General features: G+C 37.7%; 3 protein-coding genes across 3 annotated transcripts; 2 read left to right on the top strand and 1 right to left on the bottom strand.

Annotated features, from left to right (window-relative positions):
• Window positions 1-638: 638 nt before the first annotated feature.
• On the bottom strand, window positions 639-11,703 carry LOC132282936 (anamorsin homolog). Its single transcript, XM_059784779.1, has 8 exons — window positions 11,557-11,703; window positions 10,058-10,205; window positions 3,406-3,578; window positions 3,212-3,313; window positions 1,743-1,905; window positions 1,499-1,635; window positions 1,042-1,116; window positions 639-929 (listed from the first exon to the last, which is right to left on the bottom strand). Exons 1-8 carry the CDS (start codon window positions 11,557-11,559, stop codon window positions 891-893), a joined length of 840 nt encoding a protein of 279 aa, XP_059640762.1. The 5' UTR covers window positions 11,560-11,703; the 3' UTR covers window positions 639-890.
• A 7,313-nt stretch (window positions 11,704-19,016) lies between these two features.
• LOC132280799 (uncharacterized) lies at window positions 19,017-20,585 on the top strand. The gene has a single exon (XM_059782554.1). It carries the CDS (start codon window positions 19,017-19,019, stop codon window positions 20,583-20,585), a length of 1,569 nt encoding a protein of 522 aa, XP_059638537.1.
• An 864-nt stretch (window positions 20,586-21,449) lies between these two features.
• On the top strand, window positions 21,450-24,099 carry LOC132280798 (uncharacterized). Its single transcript, XM_059782553.1, has 5 exons — window positions 21,450-21,773; window positions 21,927-22,410; window positions 22,610-23,002; window positions 23,047-23,347; window positions 23,733-24,099. The coding sequence occupies exons 1-5, from the start codon at window positions 21,450-21,452 to the stop codon at window positions 24,097-24,099; spliced, it is 1,869 nt and encodes a 622-aa protein (XP_059638536.1).
• The last annotated feature ends 287 nt before the right edge of the window (window positions 24,100-24,386 follow it).

Genomic DNA, 24,386 nt, shown 5'->3' with positions numbered 1-24,386 from the left:
GTAGTTCAGAAAATAGATAAGGGTATATATATATATATATTCCTTTTAGTCTTTGCGGCTAGAATTTGGTTCGAGTAAACTCTTGTTTTTTATTATGTTCTTTCACAATTGAGATTGGGGATCACACGAACTAGTGATGGATTGGAAACTAGAGGGAGAGAGAGCCGTGAAAGCTCTGTAGAAACTGAGAGATTTAAGTTAGAGAGAAAGGGAATGAGATAGAATTTTGAAGAATTACTAATAAAAGGGGTGGTTTACTTTTAATCGATTACAATTGTAGGAGAATCCTAATTAGTCAAGAAATTTGATTTAACTATGCATTCATGTAAATAGAATCATCGAGTTTGGGAATGACTACTGAGTGATACAACACAGTATATTGACACGGTATAACATATATAAATATTACATATAAATATATACGTCTCTCTCTTAATCATGATAATACAAACACTACAAAACCAAAAAAAAAAAAAAAACCCAAATCACAAACAAAAGCTTCACAGAGCCAACGAGGACATACATCCAGTTACTCAATTATAACACTGCTCTTCAAAGCCCACCGTGAAGCTTTTGCTTTTCCACAAGCCATTTTCTTTTTCTTGTTTAATTTTTAAAATCACTTTTGATAACATAACTTCAACAAGTGCAAGTTTTTAACATATATTTGCTTATGGTCATCAATAGTACAATACAAACTATAGTCAAAAGTTTAAAACAAAAAAATCTAAACAAAATTTGTTAGTCTCGCCATCCTCGGACATCATCAACAAACATGTAGACAACAGGCACCACACCATTTGATGACCTTGTCATCGTTTCAACCTAAACTACACCCAACATCATTAAAACAACCACAATGATATATCCAGTTTCACTTTTTTTACCGTCTAAATGTCAGCTGTGAGAAAATTCCCAGATATAGTAACCTGTGAAGAAACAAAAAATTCTGATGTCATAATTCGTTCAAAATTCGTTACTGGTCTGATACAAAATTCAAAATTATTGACAGAAAAGAAAAACAAAATTCTTATAATGCACCTTCTCTCCCAGTTTGAATGGTGGCAGACCCTTGTAAGGACATGTACTGCATCGAAAAGCATCGCCAAGTCCACACTGCATGTACAATCAAAACTTTCAGAAAAAAGGGAAGAAATAAAAAAAAAATTAACCCAATAGATGGCCCACAAAAAAAATGCAGGAGCCGAACTTGCATGGTAATTCTGACATTTTTAGGCAGTCTTGCTTGTACAGAGACTATATGAGAGACTATAGAGAGAATTGTATTGCTCCTTTGCGCAGGTATCACCTAAGTGAGAGACTATATGCATAATGCTTTAACAGGGATTTTTATCACTCCATTGCGGTACTTAAATCTCAGGCTATGCAACCTCATATAACAAAAAACAACGTACACTAATCCTAATTCACTCCAGAGAGGCAACCAATAAATAAATAAATAAAATCAATCAATATGTATGCATATAGTAGAACATACACTGCCGCATGCTGATTGAGGATTGTCTAGCTGGTCCATACTCAGTTCCAGCTTCTGCACTTTCTCCTCTGCCTCGGCCCTTCCACAAGTGCAATTTTTGCAAGCTTTCCTTGTGCTTCCAACTTCACAATCACCAACTGTGAAGAAAACAGTCAAAAAATATCATGCTGTATAAGTTTCACATATATGTCCAAAAAGTACCCAAAAAAAAAATCACAAATATTAAAACCAAAACCTGACATACCCAGTGGCATTTGGGGTTTCTTCAGATCCTCCTCGGTCAAGAGGCTATCCTCGTCAATCAGATCCATTTCATTGTCAATGTCTAATTTGGGTAAAATTTTTGTGGCCTTCTTCTTGATAGAGAAGGATGAACCAATCTTCCAAGAAGCCTTATTGGCTTTAATCTGTTGAGAAAAAGGGAAAACAAATTCAACATGCCATTTGTGAGATCATTTTATCTGAAGAAATGAAACATCGTCATTATTTCTAAAGATGGCAGAGAGGAACAAACACTATATGATTGGTTTTACCAGTACTCACAGACTATAAACACTATATGATTGGTTTTACCAGTACTCACAGACTATAAATTCCATTTGCGGAGTGAACAAAGTTAAAACCAGAAATACATAATCATCAATACATTCTCATTGCTAAAACCACTTTACAATAGAAAAAACATGGACATAATGATCCAAACCATGTATAACATGAAGTACAAATTTATACATAATTCTGGTTCTTGCTTTTTTAACTCTCACCAGACTAGTGATCGGTGGCGGAGCTAGAAATTTATTTTGAGGTGGTGACATATGATTAGTTGAAAGGATCATATTGTTTGGTCATGGACATACTACCTCACTAGCTTATGTGAGAAAGGACATTAAATTTTGCTATTTTTTTTCAGATCAATATTAGATTTGGGTCATGAGTAACGTTTTAAATAATTATAAAACTAAAATGGACCTAGACTTTTAATATACTGGAAATCCAAATACAACAATCATGCTAAAGATTAAGGAAAAATTATCATGGTCGTTATCACTGTAAAATAAGTAACCAATAACTTCATCTCAAACATTACATTACCAACAAAACAATTATTTTTAAATTGATCACTAAAAAAAATTAATATTCGCAACTCTATACTTCCGCAATTCACTTGAAATGAAAATGTCACAATTGGCTTGTAGGGTGTGTTGTTTTTTTAAAAAAATAATAATAATAAATAAAAATATAAAATTGTTGAGTGTGCTTTTGAAAGATAATTATTTATTTTTTATTTTTTACAAAAAAGTAAAATAAAGAGTACAACAGTGTAATGTAAATATCACTTCCCAGTCACTAAATCGTAACTTATCCAAAGTATGGAAGAGATTTTAATAATTTTCAAGGGTAACTTAATAGCTTTTTTAGAAACTTTTTAATCAAGTAAAATAAAGTAAAAAAATTGAGCATGGGCATTGTGGCTCCATCCCTGACTGAGAGACGATTCCTGTGGAGGCCAAGTATATATAGGGGAGCTTTACCAAAAATTCGGTGGGGGCATTAATAAAATTTTAGCAAAATCTACATATCTAATATAAATAAATAAATTGGTTGGAAAAGATGCCCCCACTCAGCCCTATGTCCCTTCTACCCATTATTTCTTCCACAAAGAAAAGGAGTGGGGGCTGGGTTGTGCTGGTAGTAAAAAGAAACACCACTCACCCCCAAAGACTGAACTTTAGATGGTACAACTGGTTTCGTTTGAACATCCTGAACATCTAAGAACCCAGCCACTAGTAACCTGCGCTGAAGAGAAGATGTTGCCTGCAAAAGACCCCAATATTATCACAAGTTGATATTTCACCAAAAAATTAAAATTTGTGTAATCATTGCATTTTGTGTAACAGTTGCATTACCGCTTTCCCTGTAGCTGACTGATCTGTAGCTAGAGAAGTCTGCTGAAGTAGGATTGTACCCCCAGGCTTCAACAATCTTGAGATTTCCTCTAGCAACTGAACACTGGGAAACTCAGATGATCTACAGATAGATACGACAATATCCACAGAAGATGAATCCAGGGGCAGCTGACCTAACATTAGTCAATCAAAATAAAAGACACATAAATAGATGATATGGATTGAAGTACATTCATTAACTGCAAATTTCTAGGGAGTAATTCTTTCTCTTCTTCTCAGCTGTTGATGGCATTTTGATAGTCATGCAAGGACTATTAAGAAACTAACATGCTGATTTCCAATGAATAACCAAATATCCAATAATATATAATCAGGACAAGATGAAAACTAGAGAATGGAGGAGGAAGGTAAGCAAGGGGTGAAAGAAATGTTGCATCTGCAGGTCACATAAATCATAAGCATGCAAATGTATATAAGAAAATTCTGCATCTAAAACATCGATTTTTTTTTGTTTTGTTTTGTTTTGTACCAATTGTGGTATGATGACCACCAAACTGCTACAAAAGTAAGTGTATGTTAGGCATTGCTGTAATTTCTAACAAAGCGCCTTTTAATCAAGACCCAACAGAAGTGTTGCCTTTTAATCAAGACCCAATGAAAGTGTTGCCTGTTAAAAAGTGTTAAAACATGGTGTCTGGGATGCAGTATCTAAAGCTCTTTTCTTCCATATACTCCTTCCATAAATTAAAAAACACCAAATTTGAGTTTCAGCTGGTTCTTTTGGTTTTCCACAGCAAAAAAGTGCTGCTTTAGAGTTGCAAAACACCAAACATGGCAAGTAAATTTAACAAATTGAAGCAATTTGTGGCTCTGAACCATATCCCCAAACATGCAGTCTCTCTGGGCTATGTCCACAACCATATTCAAAAATTGTTTAATCCTTCCTTTTCAAAATAGACAATGTAGTGCCTAAAAGAAACCTTCAATGTTGACTATAAAGCCATTGATTGCCTGCACTTTCCTGTGCTTCTCAAGCTCACCCATTTGTAAACTAATTGAAGCAATTTGTGGCTCTGAACCATATCCCCGAACATGCAGTCTCTCTGGGCTAAGTCCACAACCATACTCAAAAATTGTTTAATCCTTCCTTTTCAAAATAGACAATGCAGTGCCTAAAAGAAACTTTCAACGTTGACTATAAAGCCATTGATTGTCTGCACTTTCCTGTGCTTCTCAAGCTCACCCATTTGTAAACTATCAAAAAGAACCCAATGCCCAAATACTACATAATAACAGCAAACCCAAGGATGCTGCAAAAATTTGAGCATGCTAACTAGAGAGGAATCAAACCATCAAGAGTCATCCTGAAGCATAATTGTGAGCCCATTTCCACTGCCAAGTAATAGGAAATTCCAGTTCACGTCCTTATAGGCTTTCTAATAAGGATGCTACGTTGGATGATAGCAATAACTATAAAATATAATATTAATAATGAATGTGTGAGGGGAACACCTGGTATAGGCCCATTTCCACTGCCAATCTCACATTTGGCTACCATTACGTTTATCCATAGTATCAAGTCTAAGGTACACCAAGGAACAATAACCAAAATCCTTTGGCCCCGACAAGTAAAAGGAAATTCCAGTTCACATCCTTATAAGCTTTCTAATAAGGATGCTACGTTGGATGATAGCAATAACTATAAAATATAATATTAATAATGAACGTGTGAGGGGAACACCTGGTATAGGCGTATAAAATTAGAGAAAGTAGACCCAGGTAGTACGGTCACATTTATGGTAGACCTAATGATGCACCACCAGTCAGAAGAGGAAGTGTCGTTTGCCTAGAAGGTAAGCGACAGAGGCCGACCAAAACTTACATGGAAGGAAGTAATTAAAAACGATTTTAAAAATTAAATCTAGGGTAAGACATGGTATACAATAGGAAAGAATGGAAAAAGAGAATTCAAGTGCCCAACCCCATCCATATGGGATAAAGCAAGGACGATCATGATGATCCTTATAAGCTTTCTCTATATACATTTAGATAACCCACTAAATGTCTACTTGTGTCACATCAATGCACAACTACCCATAAGTAAATCCTCTGAAATTTGGCTTCCTACAGAAGGATCAGGCTGAGTGTACTTCTCTAATTGAGTTTATCACACACAAATAATAAATATCAAGGGTTCCTCGCCTTTCTGGTTTCAGGGAGATGAAACTGCCATTACCACTTCTTTCAATTGTAACTTGATTAAAAGAAACTTCACTTGCTAAAAAAAAAATTGATTAAAGACCTTAAAACCAACTAATGTAACTTGTCAAAAAAAAAAAAAAAAAAACAACTAATGTAATATACCTTAACGAAATCCCACCTCATACCTGGTTGTGCACAAGCACAACTATTCTTTCTGATAACATCCCATGTTACTTATGCAGATATGTGACTGGACACACATAAAAAGCTTAAGCAAAGCTATTTGTACCTGGGCTTTTATCACATACTAGCCCCTACATAACTCTTTTCAGAAAATGGGTTCTAGAAGAATTTCTAGATTGCTTACTCCCATACTTTTTTTTGATAAGTACAATTTGCTTACTCCCATACCTTCCGCTAATCTACACTTCCATCTCATCCATGAGGGTATTATACTAAAAAATTGAAGTTGTTTTCAAGATTGTTCATCTTTTCTACAAAACTCCAAATAAAAAAACATTTTGAAAACCAACATTGTCACTTGTCCTTCTAGTAGTTCCAAACTCATATAGGATGAGCCAACGATATAATGTATAACACAGTATCATCATCTGGTTGAGAAATTCAACTTTTTATATCCAACCTACTTAAAAAGAAAAATCTGCAAACCTTTAGCACTTCTAGTAGGTGAACCACACCACGTGGAAGGATCTTCAAACTAAAGCCAAGTCATTAAAAAATCTGGACAAGCCATGTAATCATCTTTATTTTTTCAACAATGGAACCAACAATCCCAATGCCCATTCTTAGATATAAATGCAATTTGATTGCAAAACTTTGAACCATATTAAGCAATGAAATGGATTTCATTATTATCATCTTTATCATATATACATAAATACACACACACACACACACACACACACACAAAGAGAATACTTGAGAGATGAAAGCAAAGATGATGACAGTTAAAAAGCTAAGAGTTCTTCAAAGTATTGATTGATCTTCACAAGTGTGAGTGCGCGAGCGAGAGAGAGAGAATGAGAGGAAGTGGACTAGGGCCCAAAAATCTAGTGGGGGCAGCTATATATAGTAGGGTTTTAGCAAAAATTTAGTGGGGGCATTTCCAAATTTTAACAAAACAAAATGTATGGGAAATAAATAGAAAAAATAAAATCAGTGGGAGCGGACCCCCCACTTGGCCCCACTTAGATCCGTGCATGATCATATTGATGGCGGATATAATGGACACAGGGCATAGAGTAGTGCTGGACATCATAGCAATAGTGGTGGCTGACTGTCACGGCAGTAGCTGTAGCACAAATAGTGATGGCAACAATGTAGTGCCAATGGTAGTTTACGGTGATTGCATTGATGGTGACAGCAGAAGCAGAAATGTAGTGGTTGCAAAGGTAGAGGTGTATACCCCAACACTGCTAGATGCTAGAGAAGTATAATATAGGGTAAAGTGCATAAAACTCCCCTTAACTATACTCTCTCTCTCAAGAAACCCCCCTAAACTTTTATTTTTACAGTTAACCCCCTAAACTATTTTGTTTTTTGCAAAAAGAACCCGATTGTCACTGTTCCGATGATATAGTAACGGTATGTTGACATGTGATGAACCCATTCATTTTAAAATACATGTTTGCCCTTAAAACATTCATGATCACCACGTCAGTAATCTATTTCAGTATCACAGTCCTCTCCTCTCTCTACTTGGGCATTGTTCAAACACTCAACACAGTCCTCTCCTCTCTACCTGGGCATCGTTCAAACACATTTCTCCGAAGTTGCATATTTTCCATCTCTCTTACTTCCAATTTTCCTCTCTCAACCTTATTTGCTGGTTTCCATAGAGCTAAAGGAGAGGAGCCCAATCCTTGAACAACAATGGAAGAAGAAGTCATCTCAAACCCTAAGCGCATCCCAATCAAAACTACATTTTCCGATGGCCATACAAAAATTATAAATTTCTATATCTATCACTCAACAACATAAATAGCTACCTCATTCCCAGATCTACACACCAAGACTCCAAATAATCAATGAATTAGAAAATGGGTTTCTGATATTACTCCCCAAAATCCTATATTTTTGTGCTTTTCAGCCTCTTATAGGGTTTGTCCTACCCAAGTTGGTGAGTTGATTCGTCCAACAGAAAACCATCAAAATCAAGCAATTCTCTCATCAGTCTCTCACAATTGCTCCAAAATCTTCCATTCTCGTGGTTTTTTTTTTTTTTTTGTAGAAATCTAATTGGTGATATCCAAAGGATGCAACTGGGCAAGTAACCCATCAAAGAAAATAAACCCAGACAACACCAACGCGTCAAAGAAAATAAACCCAGACCACACCAACCTATCATCACCTTCAATTCTCCAATCAAAGCCCTTTTTCCCCCCCTAAATCTTCAAACCCACCAACCGTAGACAGGTCAATCATGGCGGCGTCAGAATCCGAAGATTCATGCAGAAACAATACCCATGGAATGTCGGAGAGGACAATCAACAACCACAATAGCAAAATCCAGAGCATCATTCTATCAATGATTTAATTGAGGTTGATTTCGTAATTAATTTGATTTGATTAGCCAAATCAGGTCTGGAGAACAGCAGTTGTCGCCGGTGATGGTCGTGGGCTTGTTCGCAAAGTCGGCTGCCAGAGAAGAAGAGTGTACAGAGAGAGAGAGAGCGAGCCTAAAGAGAGTTTTATGTACATATAGCGTTAAAATGGAGGAGTTTTTGGTGGTGATTGTGATAAAGTGATGTGTTGCACTGTTATTGGGTGCTGAGATTGTATTGGACACGTCATGGACAACACCTACTAAGGCAATGAAACTGCTCCTTATATTAAGGGTAAACTGGTAATTTAATATCTCCGATAACCTCTTGCACCGGCAACTTTTTGCTTTGTCCTTGAATTGCACATTTTATATAGTTCAGGGAGCATAACTTAGTTCAGGGGGGTTTTGTGCTTTTAGTTAATAGTTGAGGGGGGTTTTATGCACTTTACCCTATAATTTATAGAAATTATGTGGTGCTACTGTCCAGCCCTAGGGTTACTTGATTTCATAATATTACTTGCTAACCAATTTAGCATGCATGAAACATTAAATAGTAACAGAAAATTGTAATCAAACAAAACAGTTTTGCTCAATTAAATTCATTACACAAAACAAAATCGATATTCAAATTATAGAACAAAACTGAAAACATATAAGCACTGGGGAGCAAGGGTTAGACTACAATATAGTGGGGTTGGAAAAAAAAGGGTCAACCAACCAAATACTCATAAATAAAGATCTGACCAAAATATAAAATTGTGAAATTCATGGACCCCAGACCTTGAAAAATTTTCACGATTAAGGCAAAAGCTGAAGAATATATACAGGAAAATTGAGTAAGGAAAAAGGCGAAAGTGACTAAATTTTAAAAATAACAAAGCACGGGCTTCCACAATTATGTAACAAGCAACATCAAGAGATCTTTTGACAAACAATAACCATAAGAGGAGAAGAAGAACAGACAGAATCAGAACCAAACAAGAAGAGCAGTGCGAAGAGAAATTGCTACCACATTTAAGTTTCCAACTTTTCCAACCAACCTCACACACATGTTGGAACTTGGAATTAGGTTAAACAATCTAAGATCCTAATCCAAGGTATTCCCGGTGATTGCATATCAAGATCCTATATATTCCAAACTACTAACATTGTAATAAAAAATTCACTAATTTTAGAACTCCAAACTCAACATGTTAGGTGTAGCCAACTAAAATCTTTTCCAGTAATTACTGTGTCGTCTCACTATAATGGTTCCGTAAGTAGGAATGTCTTGGAGTGGTGGTTGTGCTGATGATGATTCATGGTAGTGATGGTGTTAGTTCATTATGTTAATAGTGAGCATGAACATAATGATGTCGCTAGTTTGTTGGAACGTAAAAATATTCTCTTCTAAGAAGAAACTTTTTGCTTCCCAACAGAGTGGTAGTAGCACAATGAGAAAATCTCTTTTTTGTTCTGCCTTCTTTGTCTTTTTTGGTCTCAACAAAGGAAAAATGAGAAGAAAGGAAAAATAAAAATAAAAATAAAAAAGGTACTTTCAGACACTATCAAATGATTAAATAGTGTTTGCTAGATATAGAACTCAACTAACACCACCACCACTCTGCTATAAAGCCTTTGACCTGACCATTTGAGGTTGGCTGCACAAGTTCTAGTTTTTCGTTCTGCTTTATCTAGGACCATAAGTTTGGACAACCCATACACTGCTCTAAAAAAAATGAAAAACAAATAGGAAAAGAAAACCTCCCATGGGGTGCAGCATTTTCACTATTCTTTTAAGACAAACAAGTCTGTATATAACATTGTTAAGGATATAAGGCACCCAACCAAAAAAAATAATAATAATAATAATAATAATTCAAAGTAGAGCAATAGAGAATATACTTAGTGAAGACGCCTGAGTAATAATGAGAGGATCACTCTGTTCAACTCCTTCATCGTTGATCAACCTGATTGCATTCAAAACTTCCCTAGTAGATACAAATTCATGATCTGTAAGCGCCAAGACACTATCCTGCAACATTGTGGTGCCCTATAAAAGAACGAAAAATTAGTTCAAACAGCATGTTGTCCCAACCTGAAATGATGATTGATAAAATTATATATTAAGTGAAGACAACTCATTATTCAAAATTCATCTCCCATATATAAATATTACTGATGGCCTTATATAAGCTTATTTCCTGGTCCTTGAAAAAACTGATTCACCAACACATTTAGTTAGGAAGATGTAAATATAATCTTAAAAATAACATTGCTTTATAAAATGAAAAGGAAATATTGACATGTAATACAAAGATACTGGTAAAAACAGCTAGCTCTATGACAAAATCCCTATCATGAGCAGGCATGTTATCTTCTTCTTAACAAAACAGAATGCTGTAAATATGAACACTTGTTATTTCTAATTGTCATGACAAACGCAACAAGGAAAAAGAAAAGTAGAAGTATCATCTAATGTGAATAGAAGACCATGAAGCACAATTGGTGAAGATATTTCGATCAAGAAAATAAAGTGGTGCACATGGTATAAGAGCAATTACAAGATTCTCTAATAATAAACTAAAGAATCAAGAAACAAAGTTCAACATTATGATTTTTTTTTTGGGAGGTAAGTTTAATATTGTGATTACAAAAGCTAACTTTTTCAGCTCTGAGTTTGAGGTCAGGCAATTTTTCCCATTTCCTCTAACAATAAAATTTTCAGGTTAGGCAATTCTTACAGCTAGTAACATTTGTTCGTAGCGTAGCAGCCAGATGCAGGTGTATATTTTCCTCAATGATGAAATGGTGTGGTAACCATAACCGGTTCTTAAATTGGTTACAACAACAAAATCCGTACTTGGTTTCTGTCTAAAGTTGTTACATGAATATAATATCCCTCCTTGATGATCAAAGCAATAAAAATCCAGTGTTGTCACAGTTATCCATAGTTTACAGAAAGAAGTATCTGGAATCCAACTTTTACGTCAATTTAATTCTCAAAAATTTTTAAAAAATCAGTTGAACTAAACTAAATAAATAATCCTATCAAAACCCAAGAAAAAAAATTTAAGGTTGGAAAATATATTTTATTTTCCAACCTTAAAACAAACAACATTCAAAAAGGAGTCCATCATAATTTTTATTTTTTCCCTAAAAAAAAGGAATGACTGCAGATATACTATGGTTTCTATACCTTCCTCTCCAAGGTTCGTATAGATAAAAATAAAAAATATATATACATTTCAGATCAAAATAGCTTCAACTACAGAAATTAATCTCCAAATCCAGAGAAGAAAAATAAAACTTTTCTGTGCCGTGTACTTCAAAAATGAGAAAATTTTCTAAGAAAAACAAAATATATATTATTGATAAAGTTAAAGATCAAATTAGGGACTCACCATAACAACAGAAGATCTCCAAACAAGCACGAAGCGTACAGATCGATGACGATGAGCGGTTTCGCGTGTAGCCGACTTTGTCCCTCTTTCTTTCTCTCTCTAGATTCGTTTTGTATATTACGAAACCCGCGGTTCGAATAAATAGTGTAAATGAGAAGGCGACCGCTATGTGGGGCTGATTGGGTGTGTCGCTGGCACATAAAAACCGACAACGGATGCGGTGACGTGGCTGCTAAAAGTTAATGAAGCACGTGGTAGTTTCGTGTTTTAGTTGCGGTCTGACGTGTTGTGAACAAGGAGACCGTGTGCGACCTGTGCTTATAGAACGCCATGGAATTTCCATTCGTTTACCAAGAAAATATACTAGGAAAATACTTTTTTAGAAGGTGTATTGTATACTTTCTCTTTTATTTTTCTTTGTCTACGTTTTTTCATGAGTAAAAAAAGAGGTGTATAAAAAATCATTAGAACATTCAACCAAATTGATGTTTCAGACCCTTCACGGTTTGATTTTGATTCCAAAATGAAAGAACTGTTATATTGCCATTCAATTTTTGATTTGAGTTGTTTTAGGGTGTGTTCAATAGAAACTTATTTGGTGATATCTATTTGTTGTAAGATTTTTAAAAGTAAAATATAAAATATATTTAATAAACACTTTAAAATTAAAAAATAAAAATATGAAAACATATTTGGTGATATTTTGAAAAGACAAAACATAAAAATTAGTATCTTGAGAACCTTTCAACAGTAGACAGAGTGAGAATTACTTGTATTGGACCCAACCCGACCCAAGTTCATCATTCCTGGGTTTGACAAGTAAGCCAACAATAGCTAGACTTGATGCCCAACAGCCCATGCCCAGCCCAATATGGTTCTTTTTATAGATCTACTTATTTGGTTCAAATTTATAAAAATAATTTCTTATTTTTCAGATAGTTGAAAACTAGATAACAATACAGAAATTTCTCTAGATGGCATTTTTCTAAAAATTCAGTTAAAAGGGGAAAAAAATAATAATAATTTGTTTTCAAAAAATAGTCTTGTGAAATTTCTTAAGAGAGAAAAGAAAGAGGGAGACGAACCTCCACGTCATCTTAGGTGGTATGATTTTAGAACGAATTGTGTGTTGTTGAATTATGTGTTTGGCTTACCAACGGGCCAGGCCTAACGGTATCAGCATCTTACTTTCCAAAAAGAGGTCAGGGGTTCAAGTCTCAGAAGAGACAAGTGTGTGTGAGTATCAATTTTAAAAAAAAAAAAAAATGTGTATTTGGCTTCGTTTGTTACATCCAAAAGAATGTATTTTCATTGAAAGGATGAGGCCTTCAAATGAAAAGAATGAGAGGTTGTCTAAGGCGGACAATGCTTGGATCCTATTCTGAGAGGATGAAGTTTATTCTCCCAACTAATGTGGTCTAATACAATTTAGACATCTATTTAAAATTTAAAAAGTTGGCATTACCCATCTTCCTTATAGGCTAAATTGAACCTAAAACTAAAACTCGATGAATTTTCTAAAATTTCCAACTTCCAAGTTAGATCTTTCTCTTTAAGCTCATCTCTATCCTCCTCCCCCAGGACTTCTCCCACTAATGGAAGAAAACTCAAGTTGAACGTCGATGCAACCTTCTCCAACCTCTCCAAATCCGCAGGAGGTGGCTTCATTCTTCGAGACTCCAAAGGAAGAGCTATTAAGGTAGGTAATCCATTTTCATGTGTAACATTGCTAACCCAAAAGTTGTCGAATCCTATTCTCTTAGAGGAGGCATCTCTCTTCTCAGCAATTGGGGCTATGATCAAGTGGACATTGAAGGTGATTGCCTTAACCTTTTCAATCTCTCCCCTTTTTAATTGCCTATCTAAGGTCCTAACGGATGACATTACTTCTATCTTTGATCACCACAAAGGCTTCTCATTATCTTGCACCCCTAGGTGTTGCAATACAATGGCCCACCAGATCAATAACTGGGCATTGCATTCCCATTAGAGTGATTTTCACTAGCCAATTTGGCCTTGTTGGCTGAAGCCTCCCCTTTTGTTCCTTCCTAAGTTTTTTTTTTTTTTTTTTTTTTTTTTTTTTTTTTTTTTTTTTTGTGGTTTCCCAAACCTAACCTGACGTGACTCTCTTCTCATCCTCCATTGCTCGCTATCACCCCCTTCCTCCACTACTCCATTATTTAGTGAAACCCTAGTATTCCAGTGGTTTGCATGTTCCTTTGTTTTTTTTATGGGTAAAGTACAGCAACACCCCCTAAAGTTTGCTAAAAGGACACCTAGATACAACTTACTCTATTTTGGGATAATGACACCCCCTGATGAGATTTGTAAGCCAAACAGAGCCTTAAAATATGTGAAAAGTCAACATTAACCTTCATTATTTTATTAATTTTAATTATAAAATATCAAAGTAATGAAATGACCAAATTACCCTCCTGGTCTGAGTACCCAATCAATCCTACAACCAGATTTTGGCGTCGCCACAACACCAAACTCCACAACCACCAACACATACCCGCCCCCACAACCACCACCATCCCTACCCCCAAACCACCACCACCATCTCTACCCCAACAACCACCCCTGCGTATTCTGGCATAATCTAGCACCGATACCACCACCATCCCCATCTCCACCCTCACAACCACCACCATTAACTCATTGCCCACAATAAAATCAACACCACAACCCTCACTTATTCACTATCGTCATAGTTACTGCACTTACCTCATCGGCAACTATAGGCTCCATGGATTCCAACGACCCCATCGATTCCAGCAGTGATCTGCCATGTGTTTGTGGAGGTAAGGATCGATTGCGCTAGAAATTTGTGGCGGCAAAGTCGGAGGATTGGGCTTAGTTCTACAGATTGTCCTCATCGGCGAATCAATCTGTAATATTGCTGATTTTTGTCATTTTTCATTTTTTGGAATTTTTTGATTTTTTGAGGGTATTTTAGACTTATCTCGTTTTGCGTGCCGGACACCATGGGGTGTACCGGGTGTGTCAGTGTGTTGATTGGGACATTTCCTTGAGTTTAGGACTCTTAGAAATGCATTGGTTGTCATTTCAGCATTATTCTATTTTTTGGACCGGGAGGTCCCATGTGGGACCTGCTACCGGGGTTGTTGTGCACGAGGGCTGTGTCACGGATCCGTTGCATTTCATACATTATTTTATTATGCATATTTATTTTAATGTATAATTATTGTGTGGAGGTAAAATGATTGGTGTGTGTGTGTATATATATATATTAATGTTAAAAGTTAATAAGATATTTTTTTTAAATCGTGGGACCCACAAGCTATATCATTTTAATGGCCATAAGGCCATTTTGGTTGATCATTCTTTTTCCCTTTCTCTTTTCATGCAGCCTGCTTCTCTCATTCTCTATTTTTTTTTTTTTTTTCCCACAAGTTTAAACATTGATCTAGAGATTTCCTTTAAGAATTTGGTTTTGCCGCTTAAGGCCAAGTTGACGAGCGCGTCGAGGCCGGCGTTTTAATCGAAGCAAAGTGTCATTTGGCCACCATTTGGGATTTTTAATTTTGGATATTTTTTAGGCTTTTTCTTCAATTTGAAGTAGGGATGCTCTAATCCATGACTTCTTTGGTTTCTTATGAATTTTCCCCTTGAAATTTGACTCTAAGCATGCTTAATTTTAGTCATCATATGTTTGGTTGTTTTGGTTGTATCTATGCAAGATGACAAATGTGTTGATTAAGTTCATAAACTTGATTATTTATATTGAAATGAAGGAGTATGCTTAGGAATGACATGTTGTATGCTCCATGATTTTTAATTGTTATATAAAATGATACTATAGTATATGAAAATGAATGTTTAGAAATCCCTATTAAATTGTGATGATGATGTAAATGGAATATGTAAAATCCTATGGTTGAATTGATATTTGGAAGCATGTAGCATACATGCATTCATTGAGAAAGAAAAAGGGAGAAGTGTTTTGAAAAGTAAAAGAAATTATTTTTGAGAAAAACGTTTTGAAAAAAATGTTTGCGAAAACCCGGATGCCTAGGAGTCGCCTAGTGGTTCGTGACGTTAGTGTGGTCTAGAAAGGTTAGGGAAAGACCCTAGCGAGGTTGAGCTACCTAGGCCTGCAACGCCTTGGAGTTGCCATGTGGTTGGGGATAACTAGCCAATTCTCGTCTCGTGACGCCATGGAGTTGCCATGGGTTGGACTGCACTAACAGTTTGAAAAGGTGAAACGGAATTGTTTCGGAAACGGGGAGTGACATTGGCATGACATTGCATTTCATTGACATATGTTGTATATTTAGTGGCCGCATGACTTGTATACATTCTTGATGTAGTTGTTGTTGCTTTGCTTATTTCCCGAGGTATGATCCCGTTTACTTGTGCTCTATTCTTTGTGTGGATTCACGGGGTCATAAAATGTGTGTCTTAGACACTTTTTACTGAGCGGTTGGCTCACCTCATCATATTATTACATTTTTCAAGCCACGGGAAGGAATTGGCCGACGACGCTCCTCCATAAGTTTGAATGGGTTAGTGAACAGTTTTGACATATTTTGTAACTATGATCTCATTTATTCTTATTACTTATTATTTATTTATTTATTTTTTATTATTATTATTTATAAACCTTGGGATGACACGTATATTATGTATTGAAATAGGAAAGGACGGTAGTGTCCCTAATTGATCTCGGGTTCGGGTAAAGACCTGATTAACGAATTGGACCCTCGAGTTCGGGTCGTTACAACAGTGGGAACGATTTGCTATGGTGGCAGCGATTTATGGTAGCGGCATTATAGTTGTCAACAATATGCAGTGATGATGGCGACAATATCCATTCACCATTGTCGCACTTATCTCATCAGTGACTATAGGGCTCTATTGGTCGACAGAATCGAAGGTGGGCCGTGAATCTAGAGTCGGCCAGTCGGCCTCATTGGATTCGAAGGATGAAGGTTCGTTGATGTAGTGGCGGAGGATGACGTCGACAGCCTGACGGTTTTTGGTGGTTGGATGCCTCTGTTAGGGTTCCGTTAGGACTGGCAGAGTCGATGATGCCGATGGTGGAGGAGAAACAGCTCGCTGTCGTCGCCGCTGCCTTGTGTGTGTGTGTATATATATGTATCATATATATTTATATATATGTGTGTGTGTTGGGGAAGAGGAAGAGAGAACAGAGAGGAGAGAAGAAAAGAAATGGTGGATCTGAGGTTAGAAAGGTCATTTCAATATTCAAATTGGTCAATATAAAAGTCAAAGGACAAAACTGTCAATTTATTACCATTGGGGTGTCTTTGGTAGCTGTATCAAACTTGAGGGGGCGTCTTTGTCTCAAAATAGGTTACGTTGTATTTGTGTGTTCTTTTGACAAATCTCAGGGGTGTTATTGTACTTTACTCGGTTAAGTTGTATCTGTGTGTTCTTTTGACAAACCTCAGAGGTATTGTTGTACTTTACTCTTTTTTATTTATAATTTTGGCCTTTTGGACTGGTAGAGTGCCCTAAAAAAAAAAAAAAAAAAAACCAAGGACAATGCCCATGGTTTGATTTCATTGCTCTTTTGGTAAAAGCTGGAATGTAAATAATATTCTCTTCTAAGCCAAATTTTAGCAAAGAACCTATCTTATTTAATATTATATATTTATATCTGTATTCATGAGGTTGTATTTTTAATTTTGCTTTTGTTGTGGTAATCATCTTGAATAAAGAACAGGAGACTAAACAGATTGGTTGAGTGACTAAAGTAGTGGGTAGTGGAGGATGGCCCGCGGTAGCGAGTAGTTGAGGTTAGGTAAAAAACACTTTGGATTTACGTTTAACCATTAAAAAGATGGTAATACCCATTTTTTTAAAATTAAATTTTAAACATGTTGAAATTTTATTGGACCACATCAGCTAAGAGGAGGAATTTCATTCTCCTTAGAAAAAAATATATATTTTTTACTTGAAAAAGAAAAATAATTTTATGGAACCAAAAGGGCACTTATATGTAGAGGGGTTATCATAATTTTTCTAAAAAAAATAAAACTATCCCATGATTCCTGTTAGCATGAAATGTATTTTCACAATTCACACCCATTACCATCAAAAACTTCAAAGCATTTAAATAGAAACCCAACTTAATTGAAATTTGCAATAGTATTTCTTAGTAACTCTTGAAAGGCTGGGTTGTGATACAGGGTCTAAAGTCGGACACATCCAATTACATACATCAAAATCGGATTTGTGGACTACTTATCATTTTCCTAAATAAAAAATTAATTATTTGAATGAAACAATCATCTACAAATAGACTTCACATCAAAATGAGACAATTTCCTCTCCTACAGAGAGATTGCAGTGTCAAAAATATTATTTTCCCATAATTTAAATCGAAGTGTCAAAAATAATGCCACAAAGCAACCAATGGAACACAATTTAGCTATATAAAATCTATCTATACTATTCTAAAAGTGTAAGGAATTTATCAACACTTTTGATTTTTTTTTTTTTTTTTTTTTTCACATAAAAAAGTTCATTAATCTATAATAATTCATACCGCACATGAACATTAATTCCAAAAAAATATAGCACTTCCCACATATAAATATACACATGCATATTTAATTAGTGAAAAACTTTTCCTTTTCCTTGAATAGAAAACTGATAATGTGTTTAAACTTTTATTTATCTCTTTTAAATAACAATTTATTTTAGTTAATCATTATTTTATTATTTTAGGAAATTTTCTGTTAAAATGCATATTCACGACATATATATCTATATCTATATATATTTATATATAGTAAGATTATAACATAGAATGATAAAAAAAAAAAAAAAAAAAAAAAAAAAAAAATGAAAGGAATTTCTTAACACTTTTGATTTTTTTTTTTCACATAAAAAAGGTTCATTAATCTATAATAATTCATACCACATGATAGGGAAAAATAACCCTAGACTATCTTGACTTAACGAAAAAGGTAATTAATTATTGACCGGCCACCAGATTTCTTCAACTCTCAGGTGATAATATCTCGTTATCAAGGATAACCATTTCTACTAGATAAGTATGATGACAAATCGTATCAAGGATAGAATTTGTCATGGGGTAAGTTCTAATCTTATCAAGGATAAGATTTCCACGAGATAGGCTCCATAGGCTAAGGACGATAAAATTCCCTTATCAAGAATAAAGGAAGTGACTATAAATACAAAAACGACTCGGGAACAAGGTACACACACAAAAACTCCTACTAAGCAAATTACGATTAAAATTCTCTATCGTTACTAACTTTATTGTCGGAAGGTCAACGGCTGGCACCACATCGGTGTTTGACTTTGCCATCCTTGTTTTGCAGGAAAAGGTGTCGTACTAGACCGAGGTGAATTTCAACCTCAACAGTTGGCGCCGTCTGTGGGAACGACGATTCCCTTGAATCGATTTATTACTCGTTGGGTATAGACGTTTGCGGTCCGGTATGATTACCGAAGGAACACCGTCGCAGGGATCTGGTCAAAGGGAAGAGTCGGGTGAAAACCTAGACATCCCAAATGACCAGACGCGGTTTGCAGCGTTGGAACTGCAGGTCCAAACTCTGAATCAGGGTATGGACCAGTTGATCCAACAAAATGCAGCATTCTTGCAACACCTTGTTCCACCGGTTCAACAGAGCTTGCCACGCCAAGACCTCTCGAATCCAAACAGGGGTAATGGGAATCTGGAAAAGCAGGATACTCATCCTCCCCAACATGAGACCGAAGTTGAGCAAAGCCAGGTGGGAAACCGACATAGAGAGGTGATCCACCCCTCTTTTCCACGGAGTTCTCGACCCCATGAAGACACGACTGTCATTGAAAAGACCGAGGAGATTTCCCACGTTGACCTAGAGATGCAGGATCTCAAGGCAAAGATGGAGGGTGTGATGCAGGCCATGAAGGGAAAAGGCATTGCAGCTATAGATGGTTTGGTACAGAAGACCAATTTGCCATTCAGCCCCTCGGTTATGAAAAGCCCTTTGCCAAGCAAATTTAGAATACCTACAATTGAGAGTTTCGACGGAACTAAAGATCCCCTCGACTACTTGGAGACTTTTCAGGCGCTTATGCACCTGCACGCGATGCCGGATGAGATCATGTGCATGGCTTTCCCAATGACTCTCAAAGGATCAGCATGGGTATGGTCCAACAAACTAAAGCCAGGAACCATCGAAACCTTTGAAGAATTGAGTAAGGGCTTTGTGGGCCATTTCATTGCTGGCCAGAGGCATAGAAGGCCGGCTACCCACCTCCTTACTGTGAAGCAACAGAAGGGAGAGTCACTGCGAGATTACATTAGTCGTTTCAACACGGAGATGTTACAGGTGGAGGAAGCGGATGACAAGGTGGCCCTAGCTGCCTTCATGGGAGGACTCCAAACCTCAAGATTCCTCTTCTCTTTATCAGAGGAACCTCCTACTAGTATGGCCGAGTTATTGGTTCGAGCTAAAAGACATATGAATGCTGAAGATGCAATGATTGCGAGAAATGGAAAAGAAGGGGAGGATAGGAAGTCAGACAAGAAAAGGCTGGCCCTGACAATCAGAGATGAAAAGGAAACCAAGTATAAGAAACCCATGGTCAACCAGAATGAAAGGGCGTCTCGCTATAAAAATGCGGAGAGGTATACAAATTACACTCCTTTAAATATGTCGATAGATCAAGTTTTCCTGCAAATCCAGGATGAGCCATATCTGAAGTGGCCACCGAAGTTGAAGTCAGATCTGGCAAGGAGACCTCGTGATAAGTATTGCTGGTTCCATAAAGACCATGGGCACACTACAGAGGATTGCTTCGACCTTAAGGATCAGATTGAGACTCTAATCCGAAGGGGGCACATGCAAAAGTTTATTGTGGGGAATGACAGAACCGACATTAACCCACTAAGAGCAGGCCGAGACAACCACCCTCCTGATCAACAACCAATAAGAAAGATCAGGGTCATAGTCGGGGGGTGTGCAGGAGGTGGAGAATCGAGCTCAGCCCGTAAGGCCTATGCCAGGAGAATGTGAAGCTCATCTGAGGTGTGCGAAGTAGGAGTACAGATTCAACATCGAAAGATGCCTCGTTTAGGTGATCCAGTTATTACATTCTCAAATGAAGACATGAAGGATGTGCAGTAACCTTATGACGACCCTCTTGTCGTCACCATGATGATCGCTAACTATAATACTCGGCGAATCTTGGTAGATAATGGAAGTTCAGCTGATATCATTTTTCTTGATGCATTCAGCAAGATAAAGATTGGTAAGGAGAAACTTAGACCTACTAGATCACCATTGGTGGGATTCACGGGAGACAAGGTCTATCCTCTAGGAGCGGTCATCCTTCCTGTCACTGCAGGAACCAACCCAAAACAAGTCACTGTCATGGTAGATTTCCTGGTGGTGGATTGTCCATCTGCTTACAATGTCATCCTAGGAAGAGCGACCTTAAATTCGATGAGGGTTATCATTTCGACTTATCACCTATTAATGCGCTTCCCTACCAAGCATGGTGTAGGCGAACTAAGAGTAGATCAGTCCATTGCTAGAGAATGCTATGTTGTCTCTCTCAAAGAAAAGAGGCAACAGGAGGCTTTGATTGTCGATGAAGTTGAAGAGAAGGAGCAAGACCGGGCTAAGCCAATCGAGGACTTGGTGGAGATATGCTTGAATGACACTGACGTAACAAAAAAGGTGAGGATATGGTCTCTGTTCCCCTCAGATTTCACAAATATTCTTATACAGTTCCTCAGACAAAATCAAGATGTATTCGCTTGGTCACATAAAGACATGCCCGGTATTAATCCAACTACGATTGAGCATCGATTAAACACAGATCCTACATTCAAACCTATCAGGCAAAAATGAAGAACATTTGCCACGGAAAGGAACATGGCTATATCAGAAGAGGTGAATAAGCTTATGAAAGCTGATTTCATCCAAGAGGTTCATTATCCCGACTGGTTGGCCAATGTTGTTTTGGTAAAAAAGGCCAATGGAAAATGGAGGTTATGCGTAGACTTTACCGATTTAAATAAGGCATGCCCCAAAGACAGTTTCCCTCTGCCAAGAATTGATATGTTGGTAGAAGGGACAGCTGACCATGAGCTGCTCAGTTTTATGGATGCATACTCGGGGTATAACCAAATCTCAATGCACACACCAGACAGAGAGAAGACCTCTTTCATCACAAATAGAGGTTTATATTGCTATAAGGTAATGCCTTTTGGGCTAAAAAATGCTAGTGCAACATATCAGCGGCTCGTAAACCTGATGTTTAAGGACCAAATCGGAAGGAATATAGAAGTATATGTGGATGACATGCTCGTAAAAAACTTGAAAGCTTAAGACCACCTAGCTGATCTACAGGAAACGTTCCAAGTCCTCAGGAAACACCAGATGAAGCTCAACCCAAGTAAATGTGCCTTCGGAGTCTCCTCTGGGAAATTCCTCGGTTACATGGTAAGTAGAAGAGGGATAGAAGCTAACCTTGAGAAGGTTCAGGCGATTCTCAACATGCAGTCTCCAGCATCGACCAAGGAACTTCAAAGATTGACAGGAAGGATCGCAGCTCTGAACAGGTTGATTTCCAGGGCGACCGATAGGTGTTTGCCTTTTTTCCGTGTACTCAGGAAAGCTTTTTCATGGACCCCTGAGTGCGAGCAAGCTTTTACAGGGCTAAAGGAGTATCTCACTTCACCACCATTATTGTCGCGGGCGATGCAAGGAGAACAATTGTATTTGTACTTGGCGGTTTCTCCGTCGGCAGTAAGCTCGGCCTTAGTCCGCGAAGAGGATGGAAACCAGAAACCGGTATATTATACTAGCCGTGCATTCAGGGGGCGGAAGAAAGGTACCCAAGGATAGAAAAGTTGGCATTTGCTCTAGTTATCTCTGCGAGGAAACTCAGGCCTTACTTCCAAGCTCATACAATAATAGTATTGATGGACCAACCACTTAGGCAGGTTCTCCGCAAACCTGATACTTCAGGGCAACTCATGAAGTGTCAGTAGAACTTGGAGAGTTCGAAATCCAATACAAACCCTGAACAGCCTTAAAAGCCCAGGTACTAGTAGATGTTATAGCGGAATTCACACCAGAAGATGGGCCTGAGCATGCTGCAAATGAGCAGGAAGAAACCGAATCTACTTGGACGTTATATGTGGATGGGTCCGTCAATGCCCGTGCAAGTGGGGTAGGGTTAGTAATTATCTCCCCGAATGGGGAATACATCAAATATGCACTCAGTTTTGGTTTTAAAGCAACCAACAATGAGGCAGAGTATGAAGCCCTCTTAGCAAGCCTCAGGATGGCGAAAGCTTTGGAAGTTGAACGACTAATAGCATATACTGATTCTCAACTAATAATTGGACAAGTCCAGAGGGAATATGAAGCCAAGGATGAGAAGATGAAGACTTATTTACATAAGATAGAGGATATTAAGGGTTTTTTTTTAAGAAGTTTTCTATTCACCGGATTCCCCGAGAAGAGAATGAGCAGGCAGACGCCCTAGCTCGACTGGCAACCACAGAGGAAGATAAAGCCATACCTGTGGGATATTTGGATGAGCCTAGCACGGTCTGGGATTGGCCACAGAAAATACACCAGGTGGCCCATGGTATGGAGTGGGCAGAACCCATTATCAGGTACATTGAGAATGAAGAGTTACCCCAGGACCGCATGGAAGCACGAAAGATCAGGATGCGTGCGGCAAAATATTCCCTCATTGATGAGGTTCTCTACAAGAAGGGATTTTCTCTACCCTACTTGCGTTGTGTCTCCATTAATGGGCAAATTACATTCTAAAAGACATACATGAAGGCTTTTGTGGAAATCATGCTGGGGGCAGATCATTAGCGCATAAAGCTATCTGACAAGGATACTTTTGGCATACTATGAGGACAAATGCACCTGAGTTTGTGAAGAAATGTGACAAGTGTCAGAGATTCGCCAATGTCCCAAAACAACCAGCAGAAAGTTAACCCCTCTTACAGGGCCGTGGCCTTTTGCCCAACGGGGGACGGACCTCATCGGCCCCTTACCCCAAGGGAAGGGACAAACTAAATACGCAATTGTGGCTATCGATTATTTCACCAAATGGGTAGAAGCTGAGCCATTAGCTCATATTGGAGCGAATGAAGTAAAAAAGTTTTTCTGGAAGACAATAATCTGCAGGTTCGGAGCACCAAGGGTAATTGTGACCGATAATGGGAAGCGGTTTGAAAGTGAGCAGTTCCTCGATTTTTGTAATGAACTTAGGATCAAAGTTCATTTCTCCTCTCCTGCCCATCACCAAGCCAATGGGCAAGTTGAGGTTACGAATAGGACAATATTGAAGATGATCAAGACACGCCTAGAAAAGGCCAAGGGCTTGTGGCCTGAACAACTACCCGGAGTTTTATGGGCTTATCGCACTACCGTAAGAACCCCCACTGGGGAGAACCCTTTTGGGTTAGCTTTTGGAAGTGAAGCTGTGATCCCGGTAGAAACAAAGGTTGCTACCTCAGAACCAAGGATTTTGAACCTCAACAGAATAAGGTGAAACTACGATTAAACCTAGACCTGGTAGAAGAGAAAACGGAGCAGGCCCAGGTCAAGGTTGCTACTTACTAGCGGATGATATCCAAGTACTACAATGCCTGGGTCAAGCTAAGGAGGTTCGAGCCAGGAGACCTGGTGCTTCGCGAGGTTACCCCGGCTACTAAGGAAAAGGGGGAAGGAAAGTTAGCTCCCAATTGAGAGGGCCCTTATCGAGTAACCCAGAGCAACAGACCGGGGGCATACTGGTTAGAGTCACTTGGTGGGAGCCAGCTTCCCCACTCGTGGAAT

This window comes from Cornus florida, unplaced genomic scaffold (genome assembly GCF_030987335.1).
Source record: "Cornus florida cultivar Cherokee Brave unplaced genomic scaffold, ASM3098733v1 CherokeeBrave_3.0.0_Hap2_Chr11, whole genome shotgun sequence".
Classification (NCBI taxonomy): Eukaryota; Viridiplantae; Streptophyta; class Magnoliopsida; order Cornales; family Cornaceae; genus Cornus; species Cornus florida.
This window is presented reverse-complemented; position numbering and strand designations above follow the sequence as displayed.